The 26744-nt window shown below is 44.8% G+C and overlaps 1 protein-coding gene across 3 annotated transcripts in view; it reads right to left on the bottom strand.

Annotated features, from left to right (window-relative positions):
• ZC3H6 (zinc finger CCCH-type containing 6) overlaps positions 1-26744 on the bottom strand; it is a 462846-nt gene that overhangs the window by 328326 nt on the left and 107776 nt on the right. For all 3 annotated transcript variants that reach the window (XM_078649281.1, XM_078649279.1, XM_078649278.1), the window contains 2 exons: positions 21840-22029; positions 6534-6656 (listed from right to left, as the gene is read on the bottom strand). In XM_078649281.1, the coding sequence (XP_078505407.1) occupies positions 6534-6656; positions 21840-22029 (313 nt within the window). The remainder of the gene's footprint in view (positions 1-6533; positions 6657-21839; positions 22030-26744) is intronic.

Here is a 26744-nt window from a genome sequence, read left to right on the forward strand (position 1 = left end):
ATTGTATAGGTACTTTGATATACAGTCTTATGTTACACTAATGGGGCTTCGGCGTGCTGGCAGGAACTCCTACTTTGGATAATAAGAGTGAAGCAAGTCTGATTGTTCAGAGATCAGTGGCATGGGAGAAGCGAAGAGGGGCTATAGACTGGCAGGTAGTGGGTGACTAGTGGCCATTTGCTTTGTTCAGCTGCAGTAAATTGTGTTTATTAACCCTGGATCGCCTAACAGAGATCATCTATTAATTTTATTGCAGACTATTCCATATTACCATTGTTGGACCTGCGATGGGCAAGCCCAGCACAAAGGGGGTAGCTTGGCTCAAGTGACAAGGCAAGTGAAGGCTGTAGTGTTAAGCCGGCTCTGACCCAATAATAACTCCTTGTACATCCACACCAAAAAGAAGGACACCACACCACTGCTGTAGAAAAATACGATTCCTTTATATAAAAGTTCTTTGTTGTAAATAGGGTTGACTGGGAAAGCACATATACATTTCTTTTGGTCATACAGTTCTGGTAATAAATAGTATTAATAATTAGAATAACTTCAGGAATGAGTATCACAATAAATATCACAATAAATATCACAATAAATATCAGAATAAATATTGGTTCATTTAAATAAGCAACCACATGTTTCTTCTGGTATCGCTGCCACCAATTAAATACTTTAGAATCATTACATCTGCAATACGTCTCAAATGGGAAAGATAACTCTTACAGTTTATGCTGTTTTCAATGACCCGGTATACGGCTTCTCTGAGCACAAAATAAGGTTTGGGACTCTTTAATAATCACTCAAGGCGTATGCGCGTATATCTAGAAGGCAAGGAAACACAGTAAATACATCATTTGCACTCGGCGGTCACCGGGATAGGATCTCTGCTTTGCCGGTGAAGTCTATGCGCGCCTACGGGCTTTAGCACCACTTGAGCACAGGCAGCACCAGTTCAAAGTCATTAGACTGACGAACGGGCTGCCGGAGAGGTCACACAACCTTCGCGCACAGTCAAGTAAATGCCGGTTCACAGTTCCTTCACCACGCTGCATTCACTATGAGGAAATGGGCCCACCTCACATCGGCTGCAATCAAGATACGATTCAGTCGGGCACAGCACTCCTCTCGTTAGCGACGGGGCTCTCAGGGGCTCCACGGACCTCCCTCCGACTTCCGCATTCAGGGTGGTTCCCGCCCACAGCTACAGCTCCCGGGTCACTGGGGAGTGGCAAAGACGCTAGTCCCGCCCAACGAAGGCCGGCCTTTTCCCGCCCCGGCGCACCACCTCACCTTCAATCTGCGCAGGAAGCGCTCTACGCTGGTGGGGCTCGGAGACGTCCGAGCTCCCCTCTAGAGGCACCTGTCGCGAAGGGGGCACAGCTGACGATCGTGGTCGCGGCGAACTTGCTCTCGCCTCGCGACTCGATAAATCGATCACAGTTCACCACCGGGGGGCGGAGAGGCAAACGAATCTGGCCACAGTCTTTGGGGGCAATGAGGTACTCGCTGGGCAGGCGCTGTAGGCGCTAGGTCACTTCTCACGTAGCTGACTGGAACGCCAGTCAGACACAACGCCAGCAACCCTTTGCTGCTCTACTGCCTGCGCTACCAGCCACCTCAGGGGTCAAAAAGGCAGGTGTCAATCTGGTGTCAAGTCTGGAATCTCTTCTCTAGTCTGAACTAATCTCCATCCAATCTCATCATCTTCTCTAAAATGGCCGCCAGGGACTGGGCCTTATATAGCCAGTGCCCTGGGGTACTGGCACGAGCCAGAAGGTTCTAGAACCTTCTCTGGCTGTGACAATGACATGGCCCTCTTGAGGGGTATTTAGGACACTCACAGCCACCGTACTGGGGCTCTAGAGCAGCCATTTTGTGTACCTGAGGAAAATAAAGGAATTCCTGTCAGAAATGCGCGCCAAACAAAGGGCGCCAAAACCTCAAAAGGCCAGGGTTCATGAAGGCTCCAATGGGAGTCACTTCACATGAGGAAAAAGGGTGTCCACCATTTTAAGTTCATTTACACAGGTTGACAACCCCAGCTTGTAATGCCACAGGTTTGGGCCAGGCGCCTTGTAAATAGGTGTGAGCAACTGGGCGTCAAGGAACATCTAACCCCATGAAACAACACATAAAAAGTCCTGGTAGACAAATAAAAAACGACAAATTTTGGGAGGTACAGGGGAACAAAAGAAATCATAGTGGTGAGGGGACTCTCAGAAGCAGACGGGTCTAACAACCATAATATCGTGCAAGGTGGGTACAGCCCTGAGGACAAATCTTGCAGTGTTCCAAGTTTGAATATATTTCACCACTGCAGACTCGTGCTGCGTTTCTGAGAAAAAGATGCGCCCCTCCTGTGGACATGGTGTGAGAGCGTGAGAAGTCAGACACACCAAGCAGTGCCAGCCACCCTCTTTGCCTGGACTTAATGTGTGCGCCCTCAGATGAGCCTTCAGGTGCGAGGACTTGCTGTACACATTGACGCAGCCGGGGTCAGGGCACTTGAGCTTTTTCTGGGACAGCTCCAGTTCTCTACGGTCCCTCCTATGCTTATCTTCCCTTTTATAAAGTTCTCTCTCTCCCTCTTGATTCAAGTTTGGGGACATAAAATAAACCCACCGCTGCACACATGAGCACCGATAGTGCAATGTTTTTGAATTACTTTCTTATCGGCTGGTTACTGGCGTGGGTGCCCACTGCGGACCTAAAAGACCTAAGTAAAAATAGTCCCCCAGGCAGAGACGACCCAGATACTGGGCCGGTGTTTGTTATTTCAACCGCAGAGTGCTAAGTGTCACGTTGAGGTTCCTGCTGCAGTCCGGGAATAGCGCCGGGGTTTCAGTCACCCAGCTCATCGTCAAATGGCACTGTTTTCAAAGAACGAGAATATGGTGGCCTAGATGTGTCCTTGCATGAACTACAGGGTGGTCATGAGGAAAAGTATATAATTTCTCTGTAGCATGTCAAAAACAAAAAATAGCAACTACACCAGCGGTCGAAGGGAATTAAAAAAAATATTTGCAATGCCATATGTCAAATATTTATAATGCAAGACCTATGGCATTGGAAAAAAGTGGCCGCCATTGTATCTGCTGCTTGAAAAGAGAAAGCGTGCATGGCGCGCTGAATGTAAGCAAAGCACGTTGCGCCTGCAGTAAGAGAAACTTAATAAAGAAAATCGTGCTTACAAGACTAAATAACGCGTACCGTGTAACAACCGAAGTAAAAGGGCCAGTCGCCATGGGAGGTTACAAATGAAGACAAGGCGGTACTAAGGATGGACTAAGAAGCATATTTACCAATCAGAAGCCAGCATTTACGAAGGACAATGGCACAAGCCAATGACAAATAGGGGCGGGAAGGGGCGGGGCTTCTATTCCATACTCCACTACAATAAGTCTCGCAGAGCAGCACATGCTCATTGACTCTACGCTCGCACTAAAAAGGATTAGGAGATGTAATTCAACTGGAACGTAGTAGGTTCTTCTACCCCCTAAGTCTCCCTTGCAGGGGAAAAGGATCGACAAGAAGCTGTTTTGTACCCAAGTTAAACTTGTATCAGTGAAGCACTTCTCCAATCACCAGTTATGCAGGCACATCAACCAATTATCTAATACGTCAGGATGGCTACAACTGATATGCATTTTAATAACTGACATGATCAGCATCTCGGACCAACAGTGTAATAAGCAACTTCAATGTTTTGCACAAAGTTACTATAGGAACTCATGTGTATGAATAACCAGATCAGAATCTGGGAATTCACTGCTGTGATGTCACAAGAGTGGTTAACCACTGGTGTAATAATCCTTTGTTCTGCTGCCTTGCCCAAGACTTTAGCAACCAGAGTACAGCGGCGAAATGACAGTTGCCAGTAGCACCCAACTTCACTGGTTTCCACAGACCCAAGGGAGCCGGGAGACGGTATGTGGCATTATCTCTTAAGCCAATCGCCTTCCACCTGTTAGCAAATCTTGGCTGCACTACATTGATAGATAAGCAATAGGGCTAGCTGTGGTACATGGGGCAGTGCTGTGGAGCCACCCACACAAACCTACGACCCACAGATATTTTTGAAAACTAGACAACCAGGTAATTCGAGGGAGGTGTGCCTTGCGTTGATCCCATGAGCTTTCTTACCAACAGTGCTCTGCAAACTTCAAACTTGCCTAAAATCATGCCTTTTCCTTGCAGTTATGTGATGGAAACTTACAGAAGCAAGGGGAAACCACAAAATTCCTACTACACACCATTACCTCACTTATGTTGATGATAATGCTGTGCCAGTTGCGCGACTGGGCCTAGCGCCCATGGCCGGCACAGATGAAACCAAGGTCAATTGGAGCCATTGCGAGCGAACTCCCATTGCCCTCGGTTTGATCCATTCATTTCTAGATTGGGAGTGAATACCTCTAACCATCCCCCCTTTATGGTTGGGGTCAGGGACAAAGTCTATTGGGCTCTAGACAGGCCCCTATTGCTGACCTCCAGAACATGCTCTGGTCCTGTTCACACATAGCTGGCTACTGGTGTGCCATTAACTCCACATTGGCTACTATTACTAACCTGGTGACACTGAACTCTTGGGAGGCCATGGCCTTACACACCTTTTCTATAAGGAAGAATTGCAAAGTGAGAGTTGGATTTGCTATCCACGTCATTCCTCAGCCCCGCCAGTAACTCTACATATGCTTGAATATGCTCCATTTCTATTGCTTGTGCTTTTTATTGGTTTATTTCCTCTTCCCCCTCCACTCCCACAGTTCTCCCTCCATCCCCTCCCATTTAGTCATCTTTCCTACCTCATCAAAACTCCCCTGGATTATTTGGAGTAGCTGTCACTGGGGGATCATTACCCTTCTTCACAAGAACATAAACCTTGCTATACCCACAAAGAGAAAGCCAGACTACTGTGATAGGTCACACAACCTTTGCCATTATCTTTATGTGATTGTTCTACGCTCTAATGAGTCCGCTTCTTATTTAATTAGCCCAGGTTAACCAAACAGACTAAACATGTCTCTGGGCACTATGTGTTGCTTTCATATTAAATGTGTTTATTATCTTTTGTCTTATAATTCCTCCATGTGATTTCCAACCCAGTGGATCGCCAGTGCAATGTAACTACCAGATGCAGATGCTCTTTTTTATTCCTGCATCTATTGATATTATGGTTATAACTCAATGTATGCAAAAACCAAATAAAAACCATTATTGTCTAGTAAAGTCTATTGGGCCCCGGAATGGGGAGAACACAGACCCATGACCAAGTGGGCCCTCCCCCCCCAAACCAATACTGTATGAATGTAGTCACTCTTGTCTGGTGGGCTTTCTGCCCTTGGAGAAAGCAAATTGGCAGCAATTTTACCATTCAACTCCAAGGATGGTGGGGGGATGGGGTGGGGTGGAGGGGTCAGAAAGGCTATTGAGCCGTTTTGTGCGGTACGGGGCATCACCATGATGTGCATGGTAGCTAGCCCCATCCCTATGTTTTTTCCCTGGTGTCCAGTGGACTTTATGCCCCAGGGGGGCAGATTGGGAGGTTATCAGCCCCATCCGTCTGTGACCTTTCTAGGTTGGTGCATGGCCAAGCCTCCACTACATATGTTTATTTTTGGGGGAATTTGCCATTGTGTATAATGGGCATTATGCCCCTGGGGGGGAAGGGTGGGGTGTGAGACTGGGGTAACCACCCACATCCTCCTGCCACCCCCTATTGGGGGGCGGGTAAAAAAGACTGTTGCCATGTGTCTATTGGGGTCTTATGGGCTTTCTGCCCCCCCCCCGCCCCCATCCCCAGTCACTGCCCCATCTGCACCCGGAGAGGCAGAAAGGCTAAAAGTGTGGAGGGAGGTAGGAGTAGCACAAGCCCTTGCTTAAAGGGCCGCTCCAGCTAACCCTCATGGATAGTTGGTGTATCACAAATTGGAGACCGCTGTCCTGTGGCAGGCCGCAAGCAGCGATCCACTGGGCAGAGGTACCACAGGAAGGGGAGATTCTTCCCTTTCCAAAACGATCAGTGCTCGGAGGGCTAAAATATGCCCCGAGCACTGATTCAGTGAAAGTGCAACAAGCCCTTCGGCTAGTTGGAATGTATTGACGTCAGCACACCCTGATCACCAGTACAAACATAAGAACATGCTCATGCTGATCAGAAAGCTCTTCTTGAGCAGCCCTGGTCTTGAGGGACAAAAGAAACCCTCTGGTGCACCAGAGGGGCCTTTCTAACCGTCCCTAGTGTTGGCCAACTGGGGAGACAGTGCGGCCAAAGGACGCACTAAAGAGCAGTGCACATTGTAGATCTCGGCCACTTACTATAACAAGCAAATGATGTAATGTAAAGCCCACTGAGGAAAAATAAAAATCAGAAAAATATGTATTACATGATAACATAGAATAGCTGCGTACCACCGGTAGCATATGAACAATAAGGATTTTCATACCCCCACAAAGCACACAAACAGTAAGGGAACCAAAGATGGTATAAGCTAATATAGATGGGCATATTCACTACAATATTTAAGACGTACCTGAATAAATGGAGTATCATAATCTCTGTACATTGAAGATGGTTTTTTGTGTGATCTTTCAGAATGGTCAACATCAGAGTCATAACTGTAGTCTGAGCTGTTGTCACTTGAAGGGGAATTATGCTGAAAAATAAAGTAACATTTTAATAATGAAAGCGTCTTTTAAAAACAGATTGTGATAAATGCAGCAATGTAACAAATGTGCTTACAAAATTATGTGATTTCAGCAAGTGTGTCATTATTGAGTTCAATACTAGAGCCCAAGTCTCACGTTTGTCTTCTTTCATTTCTCCAGAATCATAAGCTTACAGCACTCATTTCATCTTTTCCTTATTTTATAGAAAACATTAAAATTGCATACGGTAAAAAATCTAGTCATGTCAGTCCATCCAAATCCGAACAGAGCCCCTCCCGAGCCTCCAGCCTACCAGAAAAACCCTTCTGTAGCAGAATAACCGGTCCTGCCTTGTACACTACCTAAGCCCCCTATGCAATTTTATAATCATAAAGTCTATCAGGCTACAAAACTACACCATTCTGTTTTGCCCTGTTCCTATAGTCCAAGACTCATGGTAACTAGAGAGGTGTAAAACACACATCAGCATTAGATTACCCATTGTTGTATCATTAGGCAGATGAGAGTTAGCCAATAATTTTGATTAGTGGCTTCTCCAATTTTTATTTGAAACTGAATTTTGTTTTGAACGATGTGTTGTGGTTTGTTGTGTTTTTTCATCAAACTAGCCCGCCCCGATTTTGAGTCTTGTTTTTGCCTCATTTTAATGATGGGTAACTTAATAGAAAATGTTACTTGCTTGCAATCATAGCTCTGCATCGTAGGGATAGTCACTGAACTCAAACATAAGAATTGCGTCTGCTGTGAGGGAATCCCGGGACCCATTTTCTTCTTAGTGTATATACATAACGAACATAAACAGTAAAAATCCTATAAATGTACTTATATAACCATGCACTGCAGCCTTTGTGAGGCTGGGTTTTACGCATTTCTGGAGTTTTTAGTTTTTTTTAAATAGGGTACATTTGAAAAAGTTAATACATAAATGTAAGAAAGTGGCTTTGTATATACTACACCAAAGTAAGGTACAGTGTGCACAGAGTCCACAATCCCCAGAGGTTTGGCAGAGGCTAAAGTTAGATATAACCTTACTCTCTAAAGTGGAAGATTGGTCGAGCAGTAAGGCAGTATCAGAGGACAGTGTAAAGCATTTGTTGTACACACTCAGTCAGCAAATGGTCTCACACACTCAAGAACTGAACTCTAGGCCAATTGTTCTGTATATAAAAATATATTGTTGTTTTATTTTAGAACCACAAGTAGGTATAAAAATACTTTCTCAGAATGAGATGTCGCAATTGAATACTGTCAACTAGCAATAGACTTTTAAATGCAATTGATACAGTTGTTGCAATATGCAACCCAAGTTAAACACAATTAGAACATTGAGCTCAATGGGAAGTTTTAAGTAAATGCAAAAAAAAACAGTTTGCAAATGTTTTTCTGATTCAGCCCTGGTGCATTTCTTGTAAACAGTTGAAAGAAATCATTTTTGTTACACGGGCGATTTTTAAGGAATATTTGTATGTTTTGAAAATCGAAACTCAGAAGAAATTTTGGTAAAAACAAAGCAATGTTATCCTACGGGAGAAAATCAGGTTATCGGAAAATCACAGTTGTAATTACTTTTGAAGGTCAGTGCTGGGCACAAAGATCCAGCAGTGGGAGCTCTCCTGGTAACAGGTGATTAATTTCATTTTTGTTGATCGGACGATTTTTAAGGAATATAGTGCATCCATTTTGCAATAAACAAAATAAAAGCAGAATGCCAGCGCCCAAAGCCAGGAGCAAGGGGAAACCTCCAAAGACACTCGAAAAAATCCAATGAAAAAATGCATGGATCACACCGAATATAGTCTGAAACGCGGTAAAAAAAAGGCCAGAGGATACAACTTAAAAAAAAATGAGCCAAGCCATTAGTCGACGAGGCATTCAAGATTGTGTGGATCAAAGCACCGAAGTGCAAGGGCAGGTCCGTGTTTAATAAGGCATTTACTTCTGTACGAGTATTTGCAATGTGAAGGACGAATGTCTCACGTGCAGATGTAATGGGAACTACCTTCTGGGACAAAAGAGCTCTTATTCTGCTCATCTTTTTGAACGCTGCTTTCAAGGTCGGAATCGAGGGCCAGATGGGAGCATCAAGCTTGCCATGCGGAGGAGGGAACAACACATTCTTGAAACAAGTAACACGCTGGGAAACGGTAACAATGCAAGCAATGCCGGCGTGCATCCCGCAACACTCGTCATTATTTAATAATAAATAATTACCATTAGCAAGCAGTGTGAATGTAGGTGTAGTGGTCAGGACTGGCGTGCCTTTCAAAACACACGCTAAATTTGGTGCAAGCACATTACACGAACCGTGCAACTGAAGATTTCTGCATGTTAATGAATGATCTGGTGTAGAGTCGCAATCTTCGCCATTCAAAAACACTGCTTTACCATCCCTCAAACATCTGTAAGTGAATGGGAGGATCCAAACTTCATGAAGATATGCTCCACCCAGGGGCTCAAACCTGCCTATAGCATAATGTTTCATGCAATTCTCGAATTTGAAAAGAGAGAACGGTAAGGTTATTAACCCGTGGATAAGCCAAACAGCCGAATTTGCCTCTGCTACCGAAAAAGGCAATGGTTCTAATTTTTCAATATGCAACAGGGAAAACGTGGCATCTTTCATTGACATAAATTGCTGTTTCAAAGTCAAATTAAAAGGCAGAAATAACAAGCTGGTGTTCATGTAATCCCATGGAACGCGACCATTCTTAAGTGTCTGCAAAGTCCAGGCAAACTGCATAACAGAACGCAATTGATTTTGCCCATGATATAACACTGCAACATCTTCGTGTACAATATCAACTACAGATTACACAATATTATCTAAAGTGTAAATTCGGGAAGAAAGGGTGTTAATGCTATTGTCTACCACAGCAAGCACTTTTTCTAAATTAGCAAGATCTATAGCTCTAAGCCTAGAAGCAGCTTCAAATTGAGACAGTTTCCAAAATTCATTGTAAGCAGCATATAAGCACCTTTTCGATCTGCCACACGCAGGGCCTTTCACAAAATCATTTAAATAGACAGTGTCAGAGAGTTTGGACAAATGCAACTTAACAGACGCTAATAATGAATGTCTGAGCACAACTTGCCTACAGAATAGGCGGTGACTGAATGGTGAGTCTGAAAACGGGGATCAACTCTAACCGCCGTGTAGCATGGGGTCAGACCGAGAAAGCGGTGCTGGCAGGAATCAGCACTTTTTGCCATAGCAAGCAGCCCTCGGGATTAATGCTGGAAACATTAAAAGAGGATTTACTAAACAGTGCCTGAATTTCACTCAGGGGTGTACTGGTAAAATTACTCCAATGGATGAATTCACCCAAATCTGGAAATGAAGGAGCATTTCATTTTTTAGAAGTAGCCAATCCAAAGCATGTGGTTTGTGAAATAGTATCATTCAGAAACAACCTATGGTTTGGGGTGAGACATGCACGAAGCAAAGCCTCAGTGCCTTGCACTTGCCAACTTTTAGAACCCCAAACAGATTTAGGATCAATAGTATCTCTCCACAGTTCATAGCCAGCTAACTGGTCAATAAAGGACTTCGAATAAAGTAATTTGGTGTGGGTAAGTCTAACCTTGGAGAATGACTCTCCAGTCAATTTAAAATAAAAATGCATTAGGGTTGGATTGATCAAAATCCGTAAAATAGGAAAACTTTTTCAGAAACGTTTCAGAGCTGCCTCCCACTGGTGCAGGACAATGTTCCCACTGTGTGAAATTACCCATGCTTCTGAATGAGCTAGTCTTAAGCAGAAAGTGATGGCCAAAATGTTGGTAACAGTACAAATCACCATAATTTTCAGACTCTAAATATAAATCTTCATCATCGAAGGCAGCATATTATTTCAAATCAGTAAATAAAGCTTCAACCGCTTTTACATCCTAATCATCAGAGCGAATATTTTGTTTAACCACATCCCTCATAGAAAAACGGAGTACATTGGGAACATTAATAACCTCTGTGGGACTATAAATCTGGAACTTTACAGCATCCCATACAATCCCATCTAAAACGTGCCAAGCAGTTATATTCACAAATGTCTGGTCCCTCTTCATGATGTGCGAAGAGGAGTGGGGAGCCAAGATTCCATCAATCACTCGTATGGACGTTCTTTCTTCAACATAGTGTCCATTGATAAACGAAAAAAAATATACCACAAATCCTATGGACATGAACAAAACAATTGCAATCAGCACCAGCCAAATGTAAATCCAAGGTGGGATCAAAAAATGTTTTTTAAACCAGGTAACAAAAATTTAAACTTTTAAAGGGGTCTTTGATGTGGATGAGCCAGTGTCAAATAAAAAATGGGATTGATTCGCCACATGGGTCTTCAAATCAGGCATAGACAAGTCAGTTGGATAAGTGTATTCAGTGTCATTAAGAGGATCACCAGCAGGTAGATTCATTATAGGATTCGTAAGTGGCCTCATTTCAATGGCAACATCAGGCCCGAAGGTAAGATCCGGGGCCAAAACAGAGTGTCGCACCATTGCTGAACACGAAACAGCAGGCGTCATACTATACAGTATCGGCCACCCTGTGTGGTTTGACATGGTCAATTGAAATGTACCAGTTCCCCTTTCGTCCAGGAAGAGGAAGTAAAATGACTGTTCTTGTACCCTGTACACCAAGCACGGCAACTGGAGCTCAATAGGAAGGACCAAATTATTTTTTGTTGTCGATCTTCTCTCGGACCAGTTCTTCAACCTGGGGTAGCCAGCCGACTACCGGAATCTGCAACGCAGCTTCAGACGTGGAGGGCAAGTGTTCCTTTGCAAGACTGTCTCTGGTCTTATGTAGGTTCTGCAAAACTTTAGAATGTTCGTCTACGTCAAAGGATGCGGCTCCCGCCGCCATGTCTAGACCGTCAAGGTCCGGAACAAACATCTTGACGCCAAAGAGCCTTTCGTATGGGGTCCGCCCATCCAGAAACCTTCTAGGGAGATTATTAAGTGCACGTTGTACGCTATTCAAGTGGGTGAGCCATTCTCTGCCAGCACCTTTGATGTCAATGATTGCCTTAAATCACGGTTCATCTGCTCCACAACACTATTACCCTCAGGCATGTATGGAGACAAAAATTTGACTAGGATCCCCAATGAACCCATGGCATCCTTGTACGCCTTAGAGGCGAACGCTGGACCCTGGTCCGAATGGAAGGTGACACATGCAAAAATTCCCACAAAGACACGCAAATCTCTTATGACAGTTCTGGCATCAGCGCTCCTTTGAGGCCACACCCACACAAAGCGCGTGCAAGGGTCAACTGCAACTAAGATGTACTTATATGCAGTATCAGAGGAGAAAGGACCGCAGTGATCTAAATAAACACACGCAAGTGGCTTATTAGATATGTATAACTGAGTTTGGGGCAGGCATGCAGCAGAAGGCGGCTTAATTTGCTGACAAATGCCACATTGAAGGACAAAATCACGTGTCTGTTTGTACAAACCACGCCACCAATAACGTTGTTGAAGGAGAGATACAGTAGCTGACACGCCGGCATGCGCCGAAGCCATCCTGGCGTGGGCTGCTGTAATCAAAGACCGTCTGCGGTCCGCGTTGGGAATCAGTCTGTCACCAACGTCGTTAATTCTCACATAAGGAACTTTATCGGGACTTAAGTGATAAGAGTACTTCGAAGGGAAACCCTAAGGATAATTACCTCCCTTCTCAGTTGCGGCAATAGCTGCCAAGATGTCATCATCAATCTTACATTTGGAACGTGTAACCGCTGCCACTGCAAATGTTGCTACTGCTGTCTTCGCAGCCTCGTCCGCGAGACAGTTACCAACAGTGTGAACTCCTATGCGCTGATGACCCAGAGTATGAATTACAAAAACGAGCGGGAGACGTTCTTTAAGCTCCGCCATGCAAACCCAGATCATTTTATGTTTTATTGTGCGACCTTTGGAGTCACGATAATCCTTTTGAGTCCAAAAGGATAGATTTTCATTGAAAGACTGTACACAGTAGTAAGAATCACTCACAATAGGAGTAGTCACACTGGGGTCCGCGTACTCCAATGCAAGCATCAGAGCACGTATTTCTGCTAATTGGCGGTACAGTCACCTAATGTCTGTGTATGTACAAGATTGGACTTGAATTCACCACCCACCATCGTACCAACTACAATTGCACAGGCCACGGAATACGCGTGTCTAGAACCCGTAGCCGCTTGCGCACTTCCATCAGTGTAAGAGGAGCAGGATGAACAAACTCATACTGCAAAGACTCTTGAGTCTGCAAATCGGAGTTGAAAAGGAATGTTACATCCGGGGATGTCAAGGATGTAGCCCATTGTATCCACCGAGGGTGCAAAGCCTTGGAGTTTGGTACACTGGCCTTCGTCCCTGCCTCCAAAGCAGGATACGGAGTAACAACCACAATGCGTTTTCCCTGCGACAGTGCACGTTCCTTAAGAATCGCCATTTGCACTGCTGTCAAAACTTTTTCCACAGTGGAAAACCGCAACTCGGCCGAAGTGTACAGGTGTGACTTGTAAGCAATAAGAACTGTGTCTCTCTCATTAAAAGTGACGTACGTGAAACCCACCGCCCCTGGTACGATTCTTAACCCCAGGTTCGTGTGGTTATCACGAGTCGACAAGAACTTAGATTCAAGTAGGTCAGCCTCCAAAGATTGCCAGATGACTAAATGTTCTGGCAGCCAGCACGATTTGGAAAAAGTTGGTTGTATCAATGCATAGAGCGGCTTGATACGCTGGGCATATTCCGGAATGTATGTACTTCCAAAATTTAGAAAGCCCAGTAAGGATTGTAGCTTTTTGAGCGTTGTGGGAGCGCGCAAAAGTGCACATTTCTCCAAGAAGTGAGGAGCCAAGCCTCTACCTTTATTGTTGAGCTTGTAGCCCAGGAACAACACTGTATTCTGCAATTTGTGATTTTGCAAAGTTTAATTTATAGCCAAAGTCCGCAAAACAGAAAATTATGCGGTCAACACGGCACAGATGTGGCCATAATTCGTCGTCTGTGAGATAAATGTCATCTACATATGAACATTCATCTGCGTCGAGCCTCTCAAGCAGAGAGACTATTCGGACAGCACAAACGCATGGACTGTTCTTGTAGCCCATGGCCAAACTAAGAAATTGGCGTTGTTTGCCGCCACTCCACTCTTCCTCAGTTTCCGTCTCACTCTCTCCTGCCCCTTCACTGTCTTGGCCTCTCCACTCTTCCTCTATTTCCGTCTCACTCTCTCCTGCCCCTTCACTGTCTTGGCCTCTCCACTCTTCCTCTATTTCTGTCTCACTCTCTCCTGCCCCTTCACTGTCTTGGCCTCTCCACTCTTCCTCTATTTCCGTCTCACTCTCTCCTGCCCCTTCACTGTCTTGCTTCTGTTTATTGTATTTGCACAAATCTAATATCTTGGTCTATTCCTTTTCATTAATCAGGCATTTTTATTTATTAGGTGTTTTTGATGGGTTTATTTATAGGCACTTTCTATCTATCTATCTATCTATCTATCTATCTATCTATCTATCAATCACCCTCACTCTATCTATTTATCGCCCTCACTCTATCTATCTATCGCCCTCACTCTATCTATCTATCGCCCTCACTCTATCTATCGCCCTCACTCTATCTATCGCCCTCACTCTATCTATCGCCCTCACTCTATCTATCGCCCTCACTCTATCTATCGCCCTCACTCTATCTATCGCCCTCACTCTATCTATCGCCCTCACTCTATCGCCCTCACTCTATCGCCCTCACTCTATCTATCGCCCTCACTCTATCTATCGCCCTCACTCTATCTATCTATCGCCCTCACTCTATCTATCTATCTATCGCCCTCACTCTATCTATCGCCCTCACTCTATCTATCGCCCTCACTCTATCTATCTATCTATCGCCCTCACTCTATCTATCTATCGCCCTCACTCTATCTATCTATCTATCTATCTATCGCCCTCACTCTATCTATCTATCTATCTATCTATCGCCCTCACTCTATCTATCTATCTATCTATCTATCGCCCTCACTCTATCTATCTATCTATCTATCTATCTATCGCCCTCTATCTATCTATCTATCGCCCTCACTCTATCTATCTATCTATCTATCTATCTATCGCCCTCTATCTATCTATCTATCTATCTATCTATCGCCCTCTATCTATCTATCTATCTATCTATCGCCCTCACTCTATCTATCTATCTATCGCCCTCACTCTATCTATCTATCGCCCTCACTCTACTCTATCACCCTCACTCTACTCTATCTATCACCCTCACTCTATCTATCTATCGCCCTCACTCTATCTATCGCCCTCACTCTATCTATCGCCCTCACTCTATCTATCGCCCTCACTCTATCTATCGCCCTCACTCTATCTATCTATCTATCTATCGCCCTCACTCTATCTATCTATCTATCGCCCTCACTCTATCTATCTATCTATCGCCCTCACTCTATCTATCGCCCTCACTCTATCTATCGCCCTCACTCTATCTATCGCCCTCACTCTATCTATCGCCCTCACTCTATCTATCGCCCTCACTCTATCTATCGCCCTCACTCTATCTATCGCCCTCACTCTATCTATCGCCCTCACTCTATCTATCGCCCTCACTCTATCTATCGCCCTCACTCTATCTATCGCCCTCACTCTATCTATCGCCCTCACTCTATCTATCGCCCTCACTCTATCTATCGCCCTCACTCTATCTATCGCCCTCACTCTATCTATCTATCTATCGCCCTCACTCTATCTATCTATCTATCGCCCTCACTCTATCTATCTATCTATCGCCCTCACTCTATCTATCTATCTATCGCCCTAACTCTATCTATCTATCTATCGCCCTAACTCTATCTATCTATCTATCTATCGCCCTAACTCTATCTATCTATCTATCTATCGCCCTCACTCTATCTATCTATCGCCCTCACTCTATCTATCTATCGCCCTCACTCTATCTATCTATCACCCTCACTCTATCTATCTATCACCCTCACTCTATCTATCTATCACCCTCACTCTATCTATCTATCACCCTCACTCTATCTATCTATCGCCCTCACTCTATCTATCTATCGCCCTCACTCTATCTATCTATCGCCCTCACTCTATCTATCTATCGCCCTCACTCTATCTATCTATCGCCCTCACTCTATCTATCTATCGCCCTCACTCTATCTATCGCCCTCACTCTATCTATCGCCCTCACTCTATCTATCGCCCTCACTCTATCTATCGCCCTCACTCTATCTATCGCCCTCACTCTATCTATCGCCCTCACTCTATCTATCGCCCTCACTCTATCTATCGCCCTCACTCTATCTATCGCCCTCACTCTATCTATCGCCCTCACTCTATCTATCGCCCTCACTCTATCTATCGCCCTCACTCTATCTATCGCCCTCACTCTATCTATCGCCCTCACTCTATCTATCGCCCTCACTCTATCTATCGCCCTCACTCTATCTATCGCCCTCACTCTATCTATCGCCCTCACTCTATCTATCTATCTATCGCCCTCACTCTATCTATCTATCTATCGCCCTCACTCTATCTATCTATCGCCCTAACTCTATCTATCTATCTATCGCCCTAACTCTATCTATCTATCTATCTATCGCCCTCACTCTATCTATCTATCTATCGCCCTCACTCTATCTATCTATCGCCCTCACTCTATCTATCTATCGCCCTCACTCTATCTATCTATCACCCTCACTCTATCTATCTATCACCCTCACTCTATCTATCTATCACCCTCACTCTATCTATCTATCGCCCTCACTCTATCTATCTATCGCCCTCACTCTATCTATCGCCCTCACTCTATCTATCTATCGCCCTCACTCTATCTATCTATCGCCCTCACTCTATCTATCTATCGCCCTCACTCTATCTATCTATCGCCCTAACTCTATCTATCTATCTATCGCCCTAACTCTATCTATCTATCTATCTATCGCCCTCACTCTATCTATCTATCGCCCTCACTCTATCTATCTATCTATCGCCCTCACTCTATCTATCTATCGCCCTCACTCTATCTATCTATCGCCCTCACTCTATCTATCTATCGCCCTCACTCTATCTATCTATCACCCTCACTCTATCTATCTATCACCCTCACTCTATCTATCTATCACCCTCACTCTATCTATCTATCGCCCTCACTCTATCTATCTATCGCCCTCACTCTATCTATCTATCGCCCTCACTCTATCTATCGCCCTCACTCTATCTATCTATCGCCCTCACTCTATCTATCTATCGCCCTCACTCTATCTATCTATCGCCCTCACTCTATCTATCTATCGCCCTCACTCTATCTATCTATCGCCCTCACTCTATCTATCGCCCTCACTCTATCTATCGCCCTCACTCTATCTATCGCCCTCACTCTATCTATCGCCCTCACTCTATCTATCGCCCTCACTCTATCTATCGCCCTCACTCTATCTATCGCCCTCACTCTATCTATCGCCCTCACTCTATCTATCGCCCTCACTCTATCTATCGCCCTCACTCTATCTATCGCCCTCACTCTATCTATCGCCCTCACTCTATCTATCGCCCTCACTCTATCTATCGCCCTCACTCTATCTATCTATCTATCGCCCTCACTCTATCTATCTATCTATCGCCCTCACTCTATCTATCTATCGCCCTAACTCTATCTATCTATCTATCGCCCTCACTCTATCTATCTATCGCCCTCACTCTATCTATCTATCTATCGCCCTCACTCTATCTATCTATCGCCCTCACTCTATCTATCTATCGCCCTCACTCTATCTATCTATCACCCTCACTCTATCTATCTATCACCCTCACTCTATCTATCTATCACCCTCACTCTATCTATCTATCGCCCTCACTCTATCTATCTATCGCCCTCACTCTATCTATCTATCGCCCTCACTCTATCTATCTATCGCCCTCACTCTATCTATCTATCGCCCTCACTCTATCTATCTATCGCCCTCACTCTATCTATCTATCGCCCTCACTCTATCTATCTATCGCCCTCACTCTATCTATCGCCCTCACTCTATCTATCGCCCTCACTCTATCTATCGCCCTCACTCTATCTATCGCCCTCACTCTATCTATCGCCCTCACTCTATCTATCGCCCTCACTCTATCTATCGCCCTCACTCTATCTATCGCCCTCACTCTATCTATCGCCCTCACTCTATCTATCGCCCTCACTCTATCTATCGCCCTCACTCTATCTATCGCCCTCACTCTATCTATCGCCCTCACTCTATCTATCTATCTATCGCCCTCACTCTATCTATCTATCGCCCTCACTCTATCTATCTATCGCCCTCACTCTATCTATCTATCGCCCTCACTCTATCTATCTATCGCCCTCACTCTATCTATCTATCGCCCTCACTCTATCTATCTATCGCCCTCACTCTATCTATCTATCGCCCTCACTCTATCTATCTATCGCCCTCACTCTATCTATCTATCGCCCTCACTCTATCTATCTATCGCCCTCACTCTATCTATCGCCCTCACTCTATCTATCGCCCTCACTCTATCTATCGCCCTCACTCTATCTATCGCCCTCACTCTATCTATCGCCCTCACTCTATCTATCGCCCTCACTCTATCTATCGCCCTCACTCTATCTATCGCCCTCACTCTATCTATCGCCCTCACTCTATCTATCGCCCTCACTCTATCTATCGCCCTCACTCTATCTATCTATGGCCCTCACTCTATCTATCTATGGCCCTCACTCTATCTATCTATGGCCCTCACTCTATCTATCTATGGCCCTCACTCTATCTATCTATGGCCCTCACTCTATCTATCTATGGCCCTCACTCTATCTATCTATGGCCCTCACTCTATCTATCTATGGCCCTCACTCTATCTATCTATGGCCCTCACTCTATCTATCTATGGCACTCACTCCATCTATGGCACTCACTCCATCTATGGCACTCACTCCATCTATGGCACTCACTCCATCTATGGCACTCACTCCATCTATGGCACTCACTCCATCTATGGCACTCACTCCATCTATGGCACTCACTCCATCTATGGCACTCACTCCATCTATGGCACTCACTCCATCTATGGCACTCACTCCATCTATGGCACTCACTCCATCTATGGCACTCACTCCATCTATCGCACTCACTCCATCTATCGCACTCACTCCATCTATCGCACTCACTCCATCTATCGCACTCACTCCATCTATTGCACTCACTCAGCACCACCACTCAGGGGCACCACAGCATCAATCTGTGCAACCATTCAACAACAACTGGTTCAAATATGTTCTCTCAATGTCTCAAACTTTATTACAAATGTCACAAAAAGATGTTAATATTTCACTTCTGTTCTTGGATTTTCGTCACAATAAAATACACTTAACACAATCTTCACAAAAGTTATTTACAAAAGTTTAAGCTATTGCTATTATAAATTACAATACCTTTTATTTAAGTATTAATTATTTAAAAATATTAAAAGCCATTGTTATTTGTAATAGCAATACATCTAAGTCACGTAAATACAAAACATATTGCATGACAAATGCTATAAGTGTCACATTTGCGAAAGTTATAACTATTGGCATTGTAAATGACAAAGCTATTAATTTAGCTATTTTCAAAACCAACACAGAAATAAAAGAATTGTCATTTACAATACCAATAGCTCAAAATTTCCTAATGCGAGACCTATTGCATGTTATGTTATATGTTTTGTTATAAGCTGTTTTGTAACGCGCTCAATTACTACCGGAGTATCCTGGCGCGGTATACCGCTGGGGAACCCGTCCTGGCTTTCCCTGTGGGATGGTCCCTACTGGGAGTCCCCAAGGTGAAGCCAGGCATCCCCGGCGTTGATGGGGCCGTTGTGGAGATTAGGCAAGCTAATGCCCAGAGTTGCCGAGTGGGACCCCTGGTTAGAGTAGGCACCGAGGCGAGAATGATCGAGTCCGCTGACCCTGGTCCACTACCCTGCCTCGTCGGGATTTGAAGCCTGGTCCCGGGCCGACTCCTGCTTCCGGGTCTGCGCCTCTAACCAGTGAGCCACACCACTCCACCATTGCAAATGCTTCTTTCTTTTCACTATTTGTTGTGATTTCCTTTCTATTACTTTTGTTATTAACCATTTATCACCTGCATATTCATTGCAATTTGTACAATTACACTGTGAGCTGCTGTTATATATATATATATATATATATATCTTGGTCCAGCCCCATATTCCTGTGTTCCCTAGTGGGCTTGGAACATTCCACTACCATTGTCCGTTCTGTTTGACAGTTATGTCATTGAGGTTGCGACTAGAAGAGATTAAATCTTCTGCACATCATTACGTGCGCTTCTTATTTATAACACCATTCTTTATTTACTGACCTCTTAAAATTTTAATAGGAGACTTTTGTAAAGAAAATTAAAAGAAAATTGGCTAAGACAACCTTCAACAGAACGTCAAAACTGTTTTATTTTTGAGAGAAAAATGGCTTCGCTAGAGAGAAGTGTACTTTTTTATTAGAAAAAAACACTCCAGGAGCACAAGTGGTGCTCTTTAGTGCTTATGATTGTAATGAATTCCCTGAAGGCGAACTCTTTTCCCTCCCTCACCACTTACGAAGGCACAGGGACTAGAGTGGATATCAATTCCACTAAACGAATCACCTTAACATCACTCTCTGGGATTCATTTGGCAACATAAGAGTGTAAAGAAATCCAATCTCTGATGAAGGAACTCCATGGAGTCCATGCTAAAGAAAAAACATAATTGTAGGCCATGCCTAATCTGCTGTAACAATGTGAGAGCAAACGCCTTTCTGGTCCCCTATCCAGTAGACTAGATCCTGACACATGTTTGGTATTGCCATGACATTGGTCGGCTTCAAAGATGTTACAAACACAGAGTTTGCACCTTAGGTGCCAACAAAATAATGGATGCCATAAGACCCATTAATGTGAGAAAATATACCACATGAATCTACTTATCTGGCACAAACACAGCAACAATATCCTTTTTGATCTGCATCAGCTTCGCGGTGTTAAACATTTTAATGAAAGAAGTGTTGTATCAGCACCATGGGAGCAAAGAAGACTCGCTCAATTACATGTCAGCTACTCCACATACTTATACCAAGAACCGATGGGCCTGCTATAGTGGGAGAAATGAAGAGAGAAATTGGGGGCAGTCTTGGTCGTGCCACATAGAGAGCACTCAGTGAGAACCCTCCTCATCCCTCACCACCATTGCCAGTCAGTCTCATTTGGCAACGTTTGGCACCAAGTCTACAGCAGTCTCAAACTGTACTTACTACGAGTTTCATGGGAAGGTCTTTTCCTTTAAGCAGCACTACAGGAACACGTATACCATCTTGCCTATGCAGGCTACATCCCAAAAACACGTTTTGGACAAAAATGCTGATGAAAAGCATTGAACAGAAACCAACAGAAACACAAAGTGCTCCTGCATTCTAACCTCTGTAGCATGTGGGAAAAAACAGACGTCAAGTATGAGGCGGTGTCTATATAGAACCAATAGATCAGGTCTGGTCACACTTTTGCACCTCCAGAAGTGGAGCCTCTGCAGAACAATGGAGTAAGAAGGGGAAGAGGGTTCTCGTGGGGACACGAGAGAAAATGTCATTGCCCTCACAAACTACAAGAGCATGTAGGGAGTTAAAATAGAAAGAATAAATAAACATCATGCACCCGAGATATCAAAAAAACAAGAGTATGAGTATGTAAACTGGTGAGGCACAACCATCTAAAGGAATCTTTTGTGCACAGTTGTTGGTCTAATACTGAAACACAGGGGACATTTACAGTCAAAATAAAAACCTTTACTGTTCCTTTGTCAGTCATGTTGCTCCATAGTCCAGCTCTAGTACACACAACGTTAGTTAAAATAAGCATTGGCAAGCACAACAGCTCTGGTGTTGGCTCACAGCTTTTGAATATGCCGTCACTCACAGTGAGGTTCACCAATGGTTGAAGTGGGCTGATGCCCCATACTGTATGGTGTAGTGGGAGAAAGAAAAATGTGAATCAAACAACAAGAGGCCGGTTGATGAAGAGGGATGGCTGGAAGACCTAGAAGTATATTCTACATCTGATCTGATTTTAGTATATCAACAGGTAATGGTTAATGTGACATTTTTGAGTCTCTTACCTTGTGCTTTTCACGTCGCTTACGTTTCGTCTTTTTCTTTTCTTTCTCTTTTTTGTGTTTTTTACGGGATTTTCTGTGTGTTTTATCACTTTTTTGTACTTCAGGTTCTTTAATTTCCTTGGTTTCTGGTTCTTTATGTTCTTCCAAACCGGCATCCTCGATTTCTCCATCCTCAAGCTCGCCATCCTCTCTAGAGAAAGCAAAAATAATACAGGTTTGGATCTTAAAAAATGGCGAAGAAGCCAGCAATGATTACTGACCATTTAAAATTTAGAGAGCAAGAGGTAATAATACCACAGTAACTTCATGACTTCGAGTTCAAAGGTTCATAGGTATAACCAACTTGTGAAATGCTTCCTCGAGTTGCAGGATCATAACCTGTGCAATTATTTCTTACAAAGTTGAGTACCGGGGAAATACTGTGATGCAAGGCTTTCTACGAACTCCTGGCCGTCCTGTTGGTGCACTATCCTCACTTGCAGTTACAATGTTCTGGAAATTGACACTTAAAAAAAAAAAAGTCTGCATTTAATCTTTCCCTGTAAGTGAATTCGTAATTTAGGTGCTCATGAATTTCAATGCGTCTAATCCTGTGATACTGCATCTGTGGGAGAAACTCCATGACATAACAACACGGATGTATTCTCATAAATATACACGGGCGGCGTGGGAGGTAATGCGGGCGGTAGCCTTTTTGTCTGACAGATGTTTCTCGATGAAGACGCTGTTATAACCTCAAAATATTGAGGACATTGAGGCAAGTTAAGGATTAAGTAACACAACAATATGATGCTATTCTAACGAGAGAAAATAATTCAGTGAAGGAATAGGTGTGTAAGTTGCTTGAAGAACATGTGAAAGGGAATTGCATTGATAGCGGAGTGCTACGTACCACACAGAAGTGTGTGTCTTGGAGAAAAACTGAGATATAGAGACTGCCATAAGCAAAAGATGAACTAATGATAAAGATGAGGCACAAAAAACATGCTGAAGTCTACAGCCTAATGGAAACCAAAGTTATTCAAGTTCCACATTGCTCATTTCCCTTACTCAACATTCTAGAGAGCATCCTTTCATCTGATCTATGGAACAACAGACCCAACAAAAACTTTACAGATTACATTTCGGATCTCATCAATGTCAACTAAAATGTGAAAAGGCCCATTAATGCAAAGTCCATCCAATGGATGCCCTACACAAAAAACACAGCAACCTGCCACACTCAATTCAGCCCATAATCGGATATCCATACATGCCTCAATCCCTACAACACAACTCTGGAAAAACTATGAGGAACTCAGTGCTGGACTCAAAACCTGATCCTCCAAACAGGCTTCAGCAGCATCAAACACACAAGCTCTCCAAAAACAAGCATGCAACATGACAGCAAGAAAAGAGGTGAAGAAAGGTTAATTTACCAGTCATCTGCACCCAACGCAGACCTGTGGTGTACCCAAGACCGGTCAAACTCAGGTATACAATATGAAGGCAGGAAAAGAAACCAATGCAGATCCTACACCACCACACCTAAACCCACCTTCTACAAGACTATTATCAACAAGGCAACCAACTAAAGCAAAGTGCTTTTCAAGCCTTTCAAGAAATGCACCATTCAATACCCAGACCAGCCAATCCATGCAGTCAGTCAGTGAATGCACCACATCACCAGGAATATCAACAAAATGAGATCCTGCTTCAACACATAATACAGACACCCACCTTTGTCCTCTAAGCCCCAATGCTCCTCCCCAAGAGGACTGCCATCAACCTTTTTTAACACACAACTCTCCAACATCCTGAACGTTCTCAATGGCACCTCTATTTAAGATAACATCCCTTCATTCATCCTTTAACTGTTTCAAGGAAATGTGCCCAATCTCTTCCTCAAAACTTTCAATGCCTCCCCTCAGTGAGCATACCTGAATGCCCTCAGAACCGAACAGATCCTACTGATGACAAAACCAACTATGCAAGACAACCTCACAAACTTCTCCCTTCACTATGCTGCAGTATGGAGATAGGTACTCTTTAAGTAGTCGACAATGCCCTCTTCATTGATGACACCAAAGTCCTTGCCTTCTAACCTTGGTCAATCTCGCTGCAGGTTTTGACATGTCCACGCTAAGGATCTCTCACATAGTACTGCAATGGTTCATGAGATAACTCACCAACGTGTGCATGTGAGAACCGAAAGACCTGAGAAATGACTTGTATCCTGCAGAGTACCACAGAGTTCTATCCTCTCAAGAACTTTAGCACTACTAATCCTGCGCATAGTTCGCGTAGTAGCACTACGCGTAGCTATGCAAAGTGCACTTCTCAAGCTACACGTAGCTACGCGAACTGCGTAGTGCACTGTTCAAAATGCTGTTCGCACTGATTACACAGTGCCGGATGCTTGTCCGCACTGTGCAGTCATTGTAAACCGCTTCTTGCACAGTGCAAGCGGTCGTTTTCTGCCGCTCAAGTAGATAGTAGATTTGTACTCTAGCGGCAGCTTTCTCAACGCGGACTGGTAGTTTTTCAATCGTGAGCAGTCACGAGCATACGGGACCACTCGCAATGAGAAACCTGACCTCCCCGCGTAGACAATCTCACCGAGAGGTTTATTTTCCACACTCACGATCGGCAACTTGATGTTGCTGATCGCGACCGAGGAAAAAATCTTGCTGGGATTTTATTTCGCTCGCTCGCGGTCGCCAACTTGACGTTGAGGGCCGCGAGTAAGCAAAAAATGTCCGCTATGTTACGTGTTTTTGCACTGTGCTACGTGCAATTCACTTAGCGCGTAGTTGCGCAAACTACGCGAGCGTAGCATAGTCCTACGCCGAGGGTTAACCACTACATGGAAATCATTGGATCCATACTCAAAAAGGCAACATCAGGGTTCCTTGAAGAGCTGATGACACTTAGTTTTACCTCAAAATCTTCTGAACTAATGACATTTAGCAACTCAGATCATACATTGATCTCATCCACAATTGGATGTCAATGCCTGAAGCTGAACACAAGAGAGACCGAATACAGGAAAGTGCCCCTTTTTGCATGGTACCCCCCGGCTTTTTGCCTGACACGTGAGGCACTTTGACTTTGTGTGCCCTGGGTCCCAGCCAATCATGTTCCCAGGGCCTCCGTTCTTTCCCAAAGCTGTACCTTTGCACCCACAATTGGAAAATCTCTGGCCAGAGCCAAGACCCTTATAAAAGGTACCAAGGGCACTGTGACCAGAAAAGGCCCCTAAGGGCTGCAACACCTATTGTGCCACCCTTAGGCGGCCTGTACCTTAACACCCACCCACTGCCACTGCAGGCTGCATGTTTTGGTGCAGCAAAAAAGTGAAGAGTCGACATGGCACTGCAACTCACTGCCTGGGGCCTAGATAAGTCACCCCTCTAGCAGGGTGCACTAGCCCCCAGGTGGGGGGGACAGTGGCATGAACCCTGTACCCCTGTAGTGCCTAAGTCTATTATTAGACATTGTAATTGTACCAAAGCCATAAAGAGTATATGTCTGGGGGTTGGTCATTACGAACTCCACAGCTCCATAATGGCTTTACTAAAAACTGGCAAGTTGGTATCAAACTTCTCAGCACATTGAACCCACACTGATGCCAGTGTGGGATTTAATGTAGAAACCACACAGAGAGCATCTTAGAGATGCCCCATGAAAAACGACCAGTCCCGGTGTGGTACCGGAATGGCTGCCTGCCATTTGCCACCACCAGACAGGTTTTAGGACACCTGGCTCGAAAGCCCCTGCTCTCAGGGTCCAGAAACAAAGCCCATCCTGGGCAGAGGTGTCATGCCTCCGCCCCCAGGATGGGCTGGATGCACGCGAGGGGAAGCTTCAAAGGCCTGCTGCCTTTGTAAGCTGTCCCTGCCTTTTGTTGCCCCCAGCAACTGGCTCCCACCGGTTCTGACCCCACTTTGGGTGGGAAAATCAGCAAGAAAACCAAGCTAGGAGGAGAGGGAGGCCCACCTTTGCCAACCCCACCCCTCAGATGGGGGAGGAAAGGTGAAGCCCACCTCTTATTCGCCTCTATCTTGGAGATGAGTGGACCCAGCTTATTAGGAAGAGGCTCATACTAGGAAGAGGCTCATACTAGGAAGAGGATCATGCCCCCCTCTCACTGGATGAAGGCATAACAGGGGGTCTACCCACCCCAAGGAAGGGACCCATTGGTCCCAACCTGCACACCCCTTTAAACACCCGTAAATTTAGTATTTAGGGGCGACCCCGAACCTTGCCTCCTCAGATTAGAGGAAGAAAGAAAGGACCAAAGAGCTGTGCTGACCCAGGATAAAGAGGGCAAAAACTGCTTTGACCCCAGACCTATCGGCCTGTTTCCAGCCGCCCCGAAAGCCTGGAGGACCTGCCCTGTACTCGTCTAACAGACTCTGTCTTTTGTGAGCACCAGATTTGCTCAAGCAAAGACTCAACCCCAGAATCCGGATTCAGGATGCTCCGTGATTCTGCACCAATCTGCACCCGATGCCCACGGCCCGAGTTCGAGTGACCCAACACCACGAGGATGTCTCACCAGCGATCCGGACTTGGGATCTGGTGATCCCCGAACTCCCTAAAGCTTCAAACCGACGTCTGCAGCCTCAACCTGAAGTGTCCACGCGACTGGAGCTGGTAAAAAGAACCAGAAGCCAAAAGACACCCCTGCACCCGATGCCCCACGGCCTTGGGTGGCCCAACCAAAAGTTTCCAGGTATCCCCCAAGATCCTAACTTACCTCTCTAGCCTATGGTCGCGTCCAGGAAGCCTCTCTACCCAAGCCTGCGTCATCTCTACTGAACCAAAGATCTCCATTGACATCCACAGGGTCCCCAAAGTCGCATTGGCACTCTGCAACCATCTGCCCCTCTGCCGCTGCAGCGCCTTTGCTGATTGTTGGCC

Source organism: Lissotriton helveticus, chromosome 6 (genome assembly GCF_964261635.1).
Source record: "Lissotriton helveticus chromosome 6, aLisHel1.1, whole genome shotgun sequence".
Classification (NCBI taxonomy): Eukaryota; Metazoa; Chordata; class Amphibia; order Caudata; family Salamandridae; genus Lissotriton; species Lissotriton helveticus.